This window comes from Camelina sativa, chromosome 9, assembly GCF_000633955.1.
Source record: "Camelina sativa cultivar DH55 chromosome 9, Cs, whole genome shotgun sequence".
Lineage (NCBI taxonomy): Eukaryota > Viridiplantae > Streptophyta > Magnoliopsida > Brassicales > Brassicaceae > Camelina > Camelina sativa.
Window position 1 is genome coordinate 9,189,549 of NC_025693.1, and position 17,315 is coordinate 9,206,863.

The 17,315-nt window shown below is 38.8% G+C and overlaps 1 protein-coding gene across 2 annotated transcripts; it reads right to left on the reverse strand.

Moving 5' to 3' along the window:
• LOC104710795 (ninja-family protein AFP3) lies at positions 12,377-14,269 on the reverse strand. 2 transcript variants are annotated; one of them, XM_010427449.1, is made up of 3 exons: positions 14,139-14,269; positions 13,436-13,851; positions 12,377-12,832 (listed from the first exon to the last, which is right to left on the reverse strand). In XM_010427449.1, the coding sequence occupies exons 2-3, from the start codon at positions 13,845-13,847 to the stop codon at positions 12,528-12,530; spliced, it is 717 nt and encodes a 238-aa protein (XP_010425751.1). In that variant the 5' UTR covers positions 13,848-13,851; positions 14,139-14,269; the 3' UTR covers positions 12,377-12,527. The 2 variants fall into 2 exon arrangements, with proteins under 2 accessions (XP_010425751.1, XP_010425750.1); XM_010427448.2 differs by lacking the exon at positions 14,139-14,269 and having other exon boundaries at positions 13,436-14,130.

Here is a 17,315-nt window from a genome sequence, read left to right on the forward strand (position 1 = left end):
CCGTAGCTGCGAAACATGGAAGACTTTATGTAGCCGCATCATCTCTGGCATAGCCAGTCGGTAGGCTACTTCTCCAACTCTCTGCTCAATCGGATATGGTCCAATGAACCTTACCGCGAGCTTTCCCACTTTACCAAATCGATCCTTTCCTTTTTGCGGGGCGACCTTAAGGTACACCATATCTCCGACTTTAAACTCCACTTCCCGCCTTTTGCGATCTGCGTACTTTTTCTGGCGATCCTGTGCCTTTTTCATACTCTCCCGTATGAACTTAATCTTCTCCGTCGTCTCATCAATCAGCTTGTGATTGAAACTCGTTCTTTCCCCAACTTCAGTCCAACATAAAGGCGTTCGACACGGCCTTCCATACATTGCTTCAAAGGGCGACATCTCAATGCTCGAGTGATAACTATTGTTATACGCAAACTCGACTAATGGCAAATTCTTTTCCCAATCTGACGATCATTCCAAAGCACATAGTCGGATCATGTCCTCTATGGTTCGGATAGTCCTTTCCGTCTGTCCATCTGTCTCTGGGTGGAATGAGGTGCTCATGTGAACATCTGTTCCCAACGCCCTATGTAGATCTTGCCAGAATATTGCTGCGAACTTGGGGTCACGATCGGAAACAATATTTGCTGGCACTCCATGCAGCTTCAAAATCTCGTCTATATACTTCTCTGCCAAGACTGGCGCTTGATCCGTGCTTCTCACTGGAACTAAACGGGCCACTTTGGTTAAACGATCAACCACTACCCATACTGCATCATTGATTCTTCCCTTCCTTATTGGTAGACCAGTAATAAAATCCATCGAGATAGAGTCCCATTTCCACGTCGGTATGGGCAAGTTGCGTAGCAAACCTGCTGGCACTTGATGCTCTACCTTGATTCTTTGACATGAGTCACATTGGCTTACCCATCGTGCTACTGCCCTCTTCAATCCAGGCCAATGATAATATCTGCGCATGTTTTTATACATCTTGGTACTTCCAGGGTGTATACTTAACGCTGAGCTGTGGGCTGCTCTCAGTATTTCCTCTCTTACTCCACTCCGGTCTGGTACAGTGATTCTCCCATTAAGGAGTACGGTGTCATCATCTGCCAAATGATAACCACTAGCATTTGGTCCTTCTAAACCTTTCAACTCTTCAATAATCTTCTTCAGATTCTCATCCTTGGGCTGCTCATCACGAATTCGACGTAGTAGGCTCGCTTGAGTTACAGCTTGTAAACCCAACGGCTCACTAGATTCCCCTTCTAAGGCTAGAAGTCTCACTTTCTTTAGTTCTTCGGCTAAAGACTCCATCTCTTTCTCGGCATCCACTTGTGCTTTTCTTCGGCTTAAAGCATCTGCCACAACATTCGCTTTGCCTGGGTGGTACTGGATCTTCAAATCATAATCGGCTATGAATTCCATCCACCTTCTCTGGCGCAAATTAAGATCTGGTTGCGTGAACAAATATTTAAGGCTTTGATGATCCGTAAATACCTGAACCGCTTCTCCATACAAGTAGGATCTCCATATCCTTAACGCAAACACTACGACTGCCATCTCTAGATCATGGGTGGGGTAGTTTTCCTCATGCTTCCTTAATTGTCGGGAGGCATAGGCAATTACTCTCTCTCCTTGCATCAAAACACATCCCACGCCAACCCTTGATGCATCGGTATACACAGAGTATGGCTGATTTGGCTCGGGTAGGGCTAACACTGGTGCTGATGTTAGTGCTCCCTTCAGCTTCCTAAAAGCTTCATCCACTTCTTCGCTCCATACAAATGGTACTCCTTTACCCGTGAGTCGTGTCAGAGGTTTCGCAATGGACGAAAACCCCTTTACGAACTTCCGATAATAGCCCGCAAGGCCTAAGAAACTCCTGACCTCTGTTACTGAGGTTGGCTTTGGCCAATCCTGGATTGCGGCAATCTTTTCCGGGTCAGCGGACACTCCTTGTTCCGAAACTCGGTGCCCTAAAAATCCAATCTCCCTTTGCCAGAACTTACACTTGCTGAACTTGGCGAACAGCTTCATCTCCCTTAGTCTCTCCAACACTTTCTTCAAATGTTCCGCGTGCTCCTCCGCACTCCGCGAGTATATAAGGATTTCATCGATGAATATTATCACGAATTGATCCAGATAATCATGGAAAACCTCATTCATCAATCGCATGAATGCCGCCGGTGCATTGGTAAGTCCAAACGGCATTACTACGAACTCGTACTGGCCATATCTTGTCTGAAAGGCAGTCTTCATCACATCTTGTTCCGCAATTGAGATTTGATGATAGCCAGAGGCTAAATCAATCTTCGAAAACCAACTCGCTCCCCTGAGTTGATCTAACAGCTCGTCGATCCTTGGCAAAGGATACTTGTCTTTAATGGTTATGTTATTGATTCCCCTGTAATCAATACACAAACGCATGCTTCCGTCCTTCTTCTTGACAAAAAGCACTGGGGCTCCCCATGGCGATGAACTTGGTCGTATAAAACCTTTCTCCAACAAGTCCTCTAACTGAGTCTTGAGTTCAGCCAACTCGGCCGGTGCCATGCGATACGGTGCCTTAGCAATTGGGACAGCTCCAGGCTCAAGATTTATAGTGAAAGGATGGCTTCTTGGTGGAGGCAATCCTTCCAATGGCTTGAATACGTCCTCATAGTTCTTAACTATGGCAATGTCGTCAACTCCCAAACCTTCTTTGTCATCTCCTCCCATGGCGGTAAGAGTGACTAGATACACACTTTCTTCATCAAACGATCTTCCAATCCTCACTGCTGATGCGAAGTACGCCGTCTTACTCGGGCTAATTCCATTGAAAATAAGAGGTGTCCTTCCTCTATTTTCAAATATAACTCTGCCCCTGCTGCAGTCTATATGGGCTTGGTGCTCTGACAACCAATCCATTCCCAATATAGCATCGAACCTCTCCAACGGCATCACTAGAGGATTCACCGGGAGGTTTGTATCTTGCAAGACTATCGACACTTCCCTGAGCCATCTTCTCATCTTCAAAGGCGGTTGATTACCAGCGGTGTAGACGTTGATGTTCACTTCCTCCTCCTCACACAAGTCTCCAAACTTGTCAACCACGTCGGGAGTCACAAATTTATTGGACGCTCCCGAATCGAACAGTACATGTGTGGGGTTACCACCAACAAGTAATGTTCCTAAATGCAAGGCAAATATAAAAATGCGATGCAATAAACTAAACACACAACAATCACAAGAGAGTTAGAACCCAATCAAACCTGTTATAGGGCCCTTCGCGGCCTTTGGGGTTTTGGGTGGCTCTACTCCTAAAGCAAAAACATTTGCTGGGGTTGCTTGCTTCTTCGCTGGGGGTTCCTTCACTTGCTGCATTGCCTGGGCACGGTTCACAGTTTGGGCGTTCGGTTTGGCCGGCCTTGATGGACATGAGTTCGCATAGTGTCCTAACTCGCCACAGTAGAAACATGTGACGGTCGACAGATTAGTACTCTTCGTTTCCTCAACAGTTGGGCAAGCTCGAGCAAAATGCCCTACTTGTCCACACACATAGCATCCTCGCGGATCCATGTTACTCGCATTACGACCTCCTTGATTAACATTCATCTTAACTTTACCGCGGCCTGCACCCCAATTTCGTCCTGCCACCTGGTTCACCTTCCGGATGTTCACAATTTTAGTCTGCTGGACCGGTTCCTTCTTTTTCTCCTTGGCCGAAATCTCATTCTCGGTCTCAATGGCTTCCTCAACACTCACTGCCCTCTCCTCTACTTCTGCGACACTGCGGTATGTCACAGCGTGCAACCTCCCCTTTATGTCTGGCCTGAGTCCATGAAAGAATCTCCGGGCCATGGCTAACTCATCATCATTTCCTTGGTACAAATACCTCCGAAGTCTGGTAAAGACTCTTCCGTAAGCTCGAACGGTCATCTCACCTTGTTCCAGTTGCAGGAACTGATTCTCTAGTCGATCGCGTGACTCTGGTGGAAAATATTTCAGCTCAAACTCCCTCTTAAACATTTCCCACGTTATAGTTTGAAAACGATAACGAGGTACCACAGTATCCCACCATGCACGAGCATCTTGTTCTAAGAAATTGACTGCAACTCTTCTCCTATACTCCTCTGGGCAGTTTGTCATTTCAAAATTATTCTCCAATTCTTTTATCCATGCATCTGCTAACACAATGTTCGGATCTCCCTTGAACTTGCGGAATCCTAAGTTCCTCAACAACATTACTAGCTTTAGAAATTAGTCGGATGGATCTTCCGTTGCTCGAATTGCTTGGTTCTGTTGCTGTTGCTGGATCATGTGACTCAAGAGGTCTTGAATCATCTTAAGTGTCTGCTGGGTCTCTGGTGCATTCGGCTCACTCGGTCCTTCTCCATGCGTTCGGTCCCCCCTTGGCATGTTCTGAGTTGGATAAGTAGCGAACGGTCTAAATGGTGAAAATCCAGGCGGGTACATTCCCTCCGGTGTACTAAAACGAGTCGAACTCGCTGGTGTGTATCTTGGCGTCGCGCCAGGTACATCCCACTCAGGCATATACATATTCGGTTCGAATATGCATGGAAACGATACCACTCCTTGCGCATCTCCAAAATGCGAACCCCATTCCTCCGGACCAAACTGTTGACTTGAACCCCTCCCTGTGTCCGGCGAATGATGCGTCGACCTTGTCCTTTCGGATCCTTGACGAGACATCTGCATCCACGATCAACAAAAGGGTTTACTTAATCCCATCTAACCCTAAGTGATGAACGATCCGGATTATCCTAAGTGTCTACTGCGACCATTTGAGTTGATAAATCATTTGAAAAGGCGAGTCCTATACAGCATCATAACCATGCTCTGATACCACCGTTGTAACGCCCCCGAACCATACTATAACCACCAAGGCCATCGGACAGCACCGAGACGCTACTTAGGAAACGTTCACTAACGATCCGGCCGGGTGCGAGAACAAATCAAGCCCTTCGGCCAGTCCATCGGTGAGGTTCCCGACCACACGGCACATCCTTCAGGCTTTGCAACCTTACAGATACGCTGTGCGTTGAGCCGACTCGGACAAAGTCTATATCAGTACGACTCGCCCGAATAAAGAAAATCCGAATACTTTGATTAACCAAAAAAGTTATTACACAAGAGTTTTTGAACAAGGCTTAGTGCCGAGTTTGATTTGAAATAAAAACATACTTGTATTTTACAATAGACACAAAATAAAACTACTCCGGGTTCCTATCGTTCACCACGCCCTCTAGTTCCCTCTAGGGTCACCTGCAGCACAAAATATTATCATAAGTAATCTAAGAGTACTTAGTGAGCTCAGGGTTCCTGCAAATAATCAAACCCCAAATCCCACACCCCATCAACAACAACATGCTAACGATCAACATGCAAGCGAGTATAAATAACAAGCGAGCATAAGATCTAACATGCAAGCAATTAAACGATTGTCAAGCAAGCACACAACACAATAATCAATCAGAGATAACATGCGGAAGCTGATAAGCTAAGCAAAATTATTCTACAATCAATCACCACTACATGCAATGACATATAACATCATGCAAGCATAAACACAAACATGCAACAACTTGAACTTGAAATAAAACTAGAGTTTTAACAAGTTCTAATTCATGGGCCCGGTATGCTTCCTCTCCCTAACCCCTCCTGAACAACCTTATTACAGCCACGAAGGCATGCAATCGGGCTTCACCCAAAGCTACACCGTCGTGTAGACAGCCTCGGCCAGGGTAGCGAGCCCAGTAACCTCCGAGCTCTTCGTAACCAACCCTACAACACACGAACACGGGTTACATGTCGCGGCTGCATGTGGCACGGATGGGAAGGACAGCCATACTAAGTCTTACTACGCTTAGCCGGAATTTCTCGCGGACTAAAGCATCTTAAGACCTCACCAAATTGATACTTGAGTTTATATGATTTTCGTCTCATATGTTTTCAAGTATTTTAATTAGTCACCACCCTTGTCGCTAGATCATTTCGATCTAGTAACCGGTGTAACCTCACCTCACATGCAACTTAACAAGAAAAACGTAAAAGAATTTCAAGTAAATGCATCTAAATGATTCATGCAAACCGTGCACTAAATGGATGTTTTTAATTCTCCATCTAAGCCGGAAAAATATGTGCCTGAACTCACAGAAAACCGGCGATCTCTGGGATGAGTGGTCGGATTTTCTTCACGGCAACACTTGAATCCTCTTCCTTGTTGAAATCGAGTTCCTTGTCGATTCAACACTTAACTGCGGTCGTGCGATAGTCTTATCTTGCTTCTCCTCTTCTTCACTTCTTCTCCCTTGCGGCAGCACTTCTTCTATTTCTCTCCTCTTTCTCTCTTTCTCTCCTCTCTTTCCCTTTCACTCCTCTCTTTCTTTACTTAAGCAATTTTAGCGAAAATGAAGAAGTGGGGCAACCTTTATATAGAGGGAGAGAGTAGAAACTTGGCCCAATGCATGTGTGTTGTGTGCCATCTCTCCTAGCCACACAATTTTAAGGTTGGACACTTGTTAAGTGTAACCAACACTTGTCACATGGAATCTTGCATGTTTTCCCCATTCACACTTGCATGAAACATGATTGGCCGGTTTCTATAAAGAGGAATAATCTTGTCTCCCACTTAGGATTTTGGGATCGAAAATCCTAGGAATATTCCTCCAAGGATTCCTCTCCTAAGTTGCATGAAATCCCATTGGTGGATTTTTGCAAAAACAATTTCCACAAAATCAGGAATTTTGTCGGGTCGACCGGTCGTCGGTCACCCCTCGACGTCCCTCGATCCTCCTCGACCAGTCTCGGTCGCTATCGGTAAATCCTCAGACATCCTCGGGAATTCTCGGTCCATCGGACTTTCTCGGCAATTCCCGGTACTTTGCAATACGCGTCGGACAACTCTCGGTCCTCGGTACGTCTCGGACGACTCGGACAGTACGTCTCGGACATCTCGGTCACTTTTCGATCCGTCCAAATTTTCTCGGACTTTTCTTCAGCAAACTTTCTTTTCTCCTTGCTGGCCTCCTTTCTTGAGCTTTTGGCCTTGAGTTTTCATTTTGAATTTTACCTCTTGGCGAGGGTCACTACAGATGGGCTTCTGAAAATTAGTGTTGGATGTGAGCAAGACTTCATAAGTAGCGTTGAAGCTACAAATTACGTTTATGAACCACCATTGATACATCTAAAGCCCACATCTTCTCCAATCTTGTATAAAAAAAAACACACACACACACACACACTTGTAAACTTTTAACTCATCCCCAAAGAATTAGAAAAGAGTAGCTTTGTTCAAAAGAACCCATCACAAATTTGAACAATTTCAATTTGGAATCTTTCTGGGAATAGGAAAAGATGAGATCTTTATAGTTACCCACATCAAAGAAGAAGGACCTAGAAGAGGATTCTCTTTCATAGTCTAAAAAGAAAATTTATACCAACAACAATGTCAAACTGCAACAATGGCTTTTCTGGGAAGAAACTTTCTTCCACAAAACTCATCACTTCCTCTCCTCCACCAATGTATTTCTCTTTCACAAAAACCCTCGACCACAACACCTCTGCTGCCGCCGAAACATCACCACCATTGTCTCTTTCTCCGGCCATTAGATTTTGAAGCTCTTCTTTGAATCCCCATCGACATATCTCTCTCACATACCACCACACCAAAATTCTCAATCGCAGCTTTCACGGTGTTACACGCCTCCATAGTCCGCCGCACACCGCACAATGATGTCGTGTAAATCACAACATGATTTTCTCTGCCGTCGCAAAATCTCAGGCCTTCACTAATTTCGGATCTAATGGTTTCAAAGCCTCTTAATCGCTCTTCGGATATGTAAGATTGAATCCTCGAAGAAGAAAAAGTGAGAGAGATAGCAATGTCACGATTTTGTTTTAATGTAGTTATGTTTTATTTTAATGATATATAAATTTGTGCTAATTTTGGAACTTTTAAATATGTGTGCTAATCTTGGACTAAAAACTTAAATTGGTGCTATTTTTGTCAATTGCCTTATATATAGTTATATCTATTTGTTCAACTTAAATCGAGACAAACAACTTATATATGTAATTGAACTTGGTAGAACTTATATATGATTGATAAAATGTGGTTTTATATTACACAAGCCGCATAAATTAGACTTGATTATTCAGTTAATCAACAATTTTTGTTTTGGAAAAAATGAGTCAACAAAAATAGTGATATGATTCATATGAAATCCGGAAGTCGGAAACTTTTTTTTTTTAACAGCTTTCTTTCATTTATATTGAAGAAGTATGATCCTTATGGAGGAATGTTACAATACATGAAGATACAAAATGATGATAAACATAATGTGCAGTATTAGGAATAGGCATTTTTGCTAGGAAATCTGCTACTTTATTATTGTTTCTTTTTATCCATTGGAATGTTGCATGCTGAAATTTTTCCTTCAAGTAATGGACTTCTCTTATCCAGTTGTGTACTCTGAAGTTTTTGGTCACATTATTGACCAATCTTTCCACCATATTATTGTCCCCTTCGAAAATAACATTTTGATAACCGGCAGCCCACATTTGTTGCATTGCTGATATTAGGCTCTGAAGTTGTGCTTCTAAAACTGTTGAAACATTGGTTTGTCTACTCTATCCTGCTGTGAGATAGAATCCTCTCTCATCTCGTGTAATCCAAGCTGATTGTCTATTATTTCCATTTTGAGTGAATTTGCAGTCGTAGTTGCACTTGACATGACTCTTTGCAGGGCGTTTCCATTGTGATCCTGTTGTGTGGTTTCTTCGACTGATTTTCTCTTTCTGTATATTAAATAGTGACTCTGCCCAAATATCATTCCATTCTCTAGCCTCATCTGCAGCCAAACTCAGATCTTGTTGCCATGTGAAGACTCTATACTGAAATATAAGGAGATTTCTACTTTTCCATATTCTCCATAATATCCACAGAGGTATGTGTCGCTTGAATTATGTAAGAGACTGATCATTATAACACTAAAAAATTGCTTGAAATTTCATCTCAAGCGGAGTAATAGGAGAGCACAAAACCTGGTTTAGATATCCATTTCGTCTCCATATTTCTTGTACATGCTGACATTCAAAGAATATGTGTTCTGCTGTTTCATTGCTTTGTTGGCATCTTTGACATAAGGATGAGGTTGTTATCCGCCGGTGCGCAAGCGTCGATCCAATTGGTAGTGATGTTGAGATTATTCGCCAAAGAAAATGCTGAATTTTTGGTGCTGTGTGTATCTTCCAGATAGCGTTCTTTAAGTTCTGAGAGCCTGGAATGTTCCACACTCTGTGTCGTTCATTTGAAAGGTTATAAGCTAACCAATAACCTGACTTTACTGTGTAGAATCCAGAAGCAGTATAATGCCACCCCAATAGATCAGAGCAATCTGTAGGACTTAGTTTCAACTGTTGTATCAGCACTTTATCTTCCTCTACAAATAATTCTTCAATCAACTCCATATTCCATCTAAAAGGTTGTTCATCAAGCATTAACTCACTGACATACTACAAATCTGTTTCTATACCTTCTTTACATCGTGGTGCTCTTGGTGGATTCGTTGGTAACCAAGGGTCTGATAAAATACTTGTAATCTGACCGTTACCAATCAAGAATCTCATGCCCTTCTGCAAGAGACCACGACCTTCGAATAGCGACTTCCAAATAAAAGATGACTTGTTGCCATTACCCGCGTTAAATATATTATCATCAGGAAAATACCTTGCATTTAAGAATCTGGATACTAGGCTAGTTGGAGCTTGTAGAATTCGCCATACTTGCTTCCCCAGTTGTGACAACCCATCCCGCAGACCCCACTAGCCCACCGCTAGCTGCCCCAACGGACCGTCCGTGGACCCTGCTAGCCCACCGCTAGCCGTCCAACGGACTCCAAGCTGGCCCTGCAGGGCATCGATCCTAACCCATCACTGTGGATATCCCCACAGGACAAGCTGTCACCAATTGATCTGATCAATTGGTGACAGCTTGTCCTGTGGGAAGGTTGTTAAAGGGTGAGGACCAGGGTTCGAGGAACGCGTGACGCACCAATAACCTACTGGTGGATTTGGATATCCACAGTGATGGGTTAGAATCGATGCGCTGTAGGGCCAGATTGGGGTCCGTTGGGGCGGCTATCAGTGAGGCTAGTGGGCTAGCAGTGAGGCTATTAGGGTCCACGGGACGGGTTGTTACACCGGTAGAGCTAGATTGAAATTTTCCAAGTCTCGAAATCCAAGACTTCCTTCCTGCTTCGGCACACTTAATCTGTCCCATGAGAACCAATGAATTGATCTTTGTCCTCCCTTTTTACTCCACCAAAATTTAGCCAAGGCACTGTTTATTTCCTCATAGACTCCTTTTGGCAATTTGAATACATTCATAGTATAAACCGGCATCGCCATTGCTACTGTTTTTAGCAGAATTTATTTTCCTGCTGGTGACAAAATATCGATGTGACCACCCATTTGTTCTCTTTTTAACTTGCTCGACCACATAATTGAACACATCTTTTTTCTTTCCCCCTATCTGCTCCGGTAGTCCTAAGTACTTACCGCAACCACCATCATTGTGAATATTTAGAATTCTCTGAAGTCTTGTCTTAACATGTTGGTGAAATCTCGATCCAAATTAATTGCCGACTTATTGAGGTTGACTGCTTGTCCAGAGACTCGTTCATAATCTGACAAAATCTTCATGATTGTTGAGCATGATTTTGTGTGAGCGTGACAAAAGAATAACACATCATCAGCAAATAACAGATGATTAATCATAGGTCCTGTAGTGCTTATCTTCATCCCCTTCAACTTATTCTCTTTTCAGCTTTCTGTAACAGATGACTTAGAACTTCTGCACAAAGGATAAATATATAAGGTGACAACGGATCCCCTTGTCTGATTCCACGTTCTGGAGTGATCAATCCTTGGGGAACACCATTAATCAACACCAAAAGTTGTACTGATTCCACACATTGCATTACTCAGTTGATCCAGTTGGTCCCAAACCCCATGTGTTGCATTGTGTCTTGTATAAACTGCCACTCCATGCGATCATATGATTTTGAGATATCAGTCTTCACGGTCATATAGGAGTTAGCCCATCTTTTTCTTTTTTTTCAAAGAGTGGAGCATCTCGTGAGCTATGATCACATTATCCATAATGTTTCTCCTAGGAATAAAAGCTGCTTGAGTCTCAGAGATAATTGAATCTAGGTGCACCTTCAATCTATTGACCAGGATCTTTGAAATAATTTTATAGCTTACATTGCATAATGCAATGGGCCTAAAATCACTCATAGATTTAGGGATACCTATCTTTGGTATTAAACAGAGGTTAGTATGGTTCATCGTACCTCGTAAGGAGCCTTCCTCAAAGAAATGGTTGACCTCTGCAATGATATCATCTTTAAACTCTGTCCAAAATTGTTGATAAATGCATCTGTAATACCGTCTGGACCAGGTGCTTTATGTGGACCAATCTCAAAAACTGCTCTTTCGATTTCTTCTTCTTTTACCCCTCTTTGAAGATCTCTATTCATCTCACTAGTAACCTTAGGCTCAAATCCTGAGAAGACATCCTTATAATCGACATTTTCAACTCTTGTTAATCGGAATAGGTCCTTAAAATACTCTTCTGCAACTGCACCAATGTTGTCATCAAATGATGTTTTCCGATCGAAAATTTATTTATCTAAAAAAACCTAGAGTATAATGTTGATTTTTTTTTTTTAGAAAAATGGCGTCATGGCTTTTTTTTACAGCGTCTCCATTTAATTTTGTGTGTTTGTTATATTACTATTGCGTTTATATTACCAACATATTTGATAATATAGATTATAGAGTATGAAAATGCCATATCTGTCTTGATAATCTGTTGGCCCATTGTAGGCCTCTATTTTTTTTAGAGTGAAATTATTTTGCAAAATACTCGTTTCCTTTTTTCTCATAAGATGTTTAGACAAAGATGCTATAGAAAAGATAAAAAATACTAATGTCATAAGTCCTAACTCCTAAGGAAGATTATGTTGTCTCTTATTTAACTGCGGTTAAGGAAACAAATGAATCCTACATTAATAAAAAAACTGAACTTCCAAAAAATATATATATCCTACGACATAGGAAATGAACAAAGAGAGAAAACAACCCCAACAGAAATTAAAAATCTTAGATTTATTTTCTTTCCTCCATTGATTCAAAGCAACAAACCACCCACAGGCCACAGGCGCACAGCTATCGAGTCCAACTGATTGGTATCGTGGGTTAGGTTGAACTGTTCGTTACGTAAACATGTCACAAAGAGATTAGACAAGCTCGTATATATAACCTCGACGACTATAAAGCGAAACCAGTCAAAGAACGAAAATTAATCTCCAACACAAGAACGAATGAAACCATACTATTTCTGTATAAAATCCGAAAATCTCTTAGTTCGATAAATATCAGTTTATACACCTCCGAGGTAAGAGAATTTGTAACATTGTTTACCGATACAACAAACCCCTCAAAAGAGAAACTCAAAGGGCAAAGGGTCACGAGAAGGGAGACAGATTTACAACGATGTGCTTTAAGGGATGTGCAACATCACTACCACCAGCATGTTTAACGAACTCTGCGGGTGAGAGGAAGCTTCCATGGCACACACACACAATCCTCACTTCCTCACCTTTCCTGTACCTATACAGAAACCCATCAATCTTTTTCCCATTCGGTCCATCGCCTATTGTTGACACACATGGCATGTCTTCCATGATGTTTCGGCTCGCTTCTCTACCCTGATTCTCGGGCTGGGATTGGGAAGTTGAAGGGCTTGTTTCCATGGACATGTTTGTTGTTGCTTCAAACACAAGAAAACATATCTGAATAAAACTCCAAACAAGAGACAATACTAAACATAATCAACCAAAATGTTAGCAAAGCCTACAAGATTACTAGGGTTGTTTCCGAATCTTATCGATAATCCCTTTGATAAATTGTGCATTTTCACAGGAACATATCTTTTCCCTTGGAATGAAAATACAAACAATGTAGTAACTATAACTGAAGTTTAAAGGCTACCTAAAATGGCCAAAAATCCGATTAAAAAAACCTAAATTACACCTAAATGCGATAAAAGGGGAGAAATAAAACATTGAACAAAGACTCAAAATCTCTTAAAATACCTAAAAGGGATAAAAGACCCGACATAACACAAAATCATAGACTCAAAAACACAACACATTAACCATAATACAGACAATTCATCCACCCTAAGATAAGGAATCTAATATCACTACATTCAAAAGAAGATTCATTTTCTTGTACACTAATTAATCAAGAATCAAAGATCTAAACAAGACAAACAAACCCAACCAAAACTCAATCTTAAAGACTAAAGAAACCATGCATTAATACAAATTCCACAAACTCATGAAAGATCACAAAAACTGAGGTAATGTACCTTGAACAGGTGGAGGGATAGCATCAACTTCAGACAAACCAGAGGAACCACTACCAGAAGAACCAATAGATCCTTCTTCAAGAACCTTCTCATCTCCACCATTATCAGCTCTATGTTTCCTCTGCTTCTCTGATCTCTTCCTCTTAGCCTCAAGCCTCCTCCTCAAACTCTGCAGCTCCTTTCTCTTCCTCCACTCTTCCTCTGTTTCCACAGGCAACGAACAAGTCCTACTCAAACTTGATCTCTCGTTGACCACCAAATCAAAAACTGATGAAGACCTCATGAGCCTCGTTTTCGCAAGTGGGTCAACACCAAATCTTCCATTGAGAGACAAACCTAAGTCTAACTCAATCTCTACCTCTCCATCTTCTTGAGACAATCTCTGCTTCTTCGACATGAACCTCTGCAACATAACTCTGGTCGGAGAAAATAAATACTCCAGTTAGATTAGAGATCTCTCCGATTTTTCTTTTTTTTTACTCTTTTTCTCAAAACTTCAGGAAAATAAAATTTAGATTAAAAGGTTAGAAATTTGAAATTTCCAACAGATTCTTGATGATAAAAGAAGCAAATTCAAATCCCAATAAAAAAACAAAATATCAAATTTTAGAAGATTCTCTTTCTTCTATTAATTACGACCTTCCCTTTTATAAATTTTCAATAATTAAAAATAAAAATTCTCAGAATTTTTTTCAACATTTACCGAAAAAATCTCCGACAAATCTTGAACGAACACTCCCAAAAAATTACGAAAAATAAAAAATCCAAGAAAAAAATAAGAGCCTAAAAGAGAGAATTTAGATACAAATCAAAAAAACTGTTTATCTAAAAGCTAAAATACCAAACCTACGCTTGTTTTGTACATTAAGGACACGTGGAATCATTTGTAGACCAAGGACTTAGAGCACCCACGTGGTTTTTGATCGAGAAAAACAAAAATCAGACTGTACACGTGTCTTATGTTCAATGGTGTTTACATTGTAAGATGGGATGTCGCAGCGTCAGGTCGTCACGTGTCTTTGTTTTAAAGTTAAATCACATTATCTTTTGTGTTGCCACGTGTCCGACGATGTTATCTCTTACCTTTTTTTTTGTCTCTCCCTTCTTTGCTTGGGAATTGACACGTTGATTGTTTGGTTTGTACGTACTCCCTCAATATCAAATGATTTTTTAAAATTTTCACGTAGATTAAAAAAATAATTAATGATTAGTCATAAATATATTTATATATAATACATATTTCTCGTAGCTATTAACCAATAGTAGTTCATTAAAATTTTAAATTCTCAATCAATAAATCTTAAAATCTATAATTTCATAACATTAATTATTAAAAAATACCGAAAACAATTTTTGTGATACAAGATAAATTTCTAAAATATTATATATTTTAATACAGAGGAAGTATTTTTCTAGCATTATTATCAGTAAATGCAACTTGACCGCTTTTAAATCTATTTAAACTGAAAAGTACGAAAAATTGAATATTTGACCCCAAAAGAAAAAGTCTTACGAAATTAAGTGTGTATTTTTTTTTTCCAATAATTTAATAGTAATCAACAATTAACATCGTATGATAGAATAAACGTTTTTATTTAGTTAGTGGGATGGTGGGTTTATATTTTTATTAGAATGAACAACCTATTATTATAATCAAGAGACTAATTTTCTCTGTTATTGTAATCAAGAGTCAAAACCTATTTTCTTGGGGTTTTTTTTTTCTGAAAGCTACGTAATATTTAGTTTGAACATAAATTTAGCTATTTTAGCCATATAAGATTAACACGCGAGCAAAAAAACCAAATTATAGTATGAAAGGAAATATACTTTGTGGTTTTATTTTATACATTAAACAAGTAAATGATTTCTATCTTAATTTATCTTCCAAAAAAAAAAAAAATCATCATTTTTTTTTTTTGTCGAAAAAAAAAATCATCATTCAAAATTAGAAAATAATTCTTAAAATTAGAAATGGCATTCTCAAAAATGCCCCTTTTCCTATACCCCTTTTTAAAATTACTCCTTCATGTTGACCATTTTTAAAACTACCCCTCTTTATATAATAAATGACCAAATTACCCTTTTTTTGAGTGACAGCAAAAATGTACAGTCATCAAAATCGAAAATATTTTCCCGCCAAAATTTTTTTTCCCGCCAAAATTTTTTTTCCCGCCAAAATCGAAAATTTTTCCCGAAAAAATTATTTTTTCCCGCCAAAAAATATTTTCCCACCAAAATCGAAAATTTTTCCCGCCAAAAATATTGAAATTTATACCTTTTAAAAACATTGTAAACGCTTTTAAAAAACTTTTAAAAGTGTTTACAAAGTTTTTAAAAGGTTTTTAAACACATTGTAAACGCTTTTAAAAACATTGTAAATGCTTTTAAAAAGCTTGTAAATGATTTTAAAAGGTTTTTAAACACCTTGTAAATGCTTTTAAAAACTTTTTAAAAGCATTTACAAGGTGTTTAAAAACCTTTTAAAACCTTTTTAAAAATCTTGTAAAAAATTTTACAAGGTTTTTAAAAACATTGTAAAAGCGTTTACAAGGTGTTTAAAAACCTTTTAAAAATCTTTTTAAAAACCATTTGAAAACCTTTTAAAAACCTTTTAAAAACCTTTTAAAACCTTTTAAAAATCTTGTAAAAGCGTTTACAAGTTGTTTAAAAAACCTTTTAAAACTCTTTAAAAAATCTTGTAAAAGCCTTTACAAGGTGTTTATAAGGCTTTTATAAGGTAGAAACCTTATAAAACCTTTTAAAAACCTTGTAAAATTTTTTTGGCGGGAAAAATTTTGGCGGGAAAATTTTTTTGTCGAAATTTTTTATCAAATATTTTTTTGTCAAAAAATTTTTGGCGGGAAAATTTTTTCGAAAAATTTTTGGCGGGAAAATATGTCGGAAATTTTTTGGCGGGAAAATTTTGTTTTTCTTTTTATTGAATAAAATAATTTTCATGTAAGAGTAAAATGGTCATTAAAAATTAAAAAAGAGCAAAAATAAAAATGGCCAGAAAAGAGGGTATTTTTGAAAAGGGGTATATCAAAAGAGGCATTTTTAACAAATTCTCAAATTAGAATTGTATAATATTATTAAATTGTAAAATTTAAAAATATCAATTAGTAACAATTGAAAGTCATGGTGCTCAAACAAAAGGAAGTAAAGTTCAAAACTCCTGTAAGGTGAGTGTCAAAGTTGAATTCAAGCAATGCAGCATTGTTGGTCTCAGAAAGTTGAAAAATTGTTTTTGAAGGCGAACACAACTTCTCTCAGGGAGCACAATCAACTTCGAATTTCATAATTGGTTTAGAGAAATACAACATTGAAAAACAAAGTTTGAAAAAGTTCAGTTTACATGGATTGGAAGAACTAATAACAAAGCAGCAGACCATCTTTGCCAAATCCTCTTTGCCTCTAAATGAATCTTTTGTATTTCATTATTTTGTTCTATTTTGTTTATCACCAATCCTCCATGAGGATCATTGTAACTCAACTCTTCAATTTTAATAATATCAGATGTTATAAAAAAACAAAAATATAAATTTATCGTCATTTTAAACATGTGAAAATTTTCAACAATTCTAAAATGAAAGTAGTAAGGTATTTAAAGAGAAGAAGTGAAAAGTTTTTTTCGCATAAATAAAAATCAAATGTATGTGAATAAATAATAATTACTTACGTTTCTAAAATTTATTAAATTTATTATGTGTTTCTAAGTTTGGTAATATTTTTTTGAATTCAAAAATTTAGATAATCATTTTCATAAATTTAAATATGTTCTCGAACTTCTAAATATGTAAAATTTAGCATGGTTGAAAACTAATTTTAGATCAAGCAAATAATTTTGGATAGTTTGTCCACTTTTATATTATTTCTCATT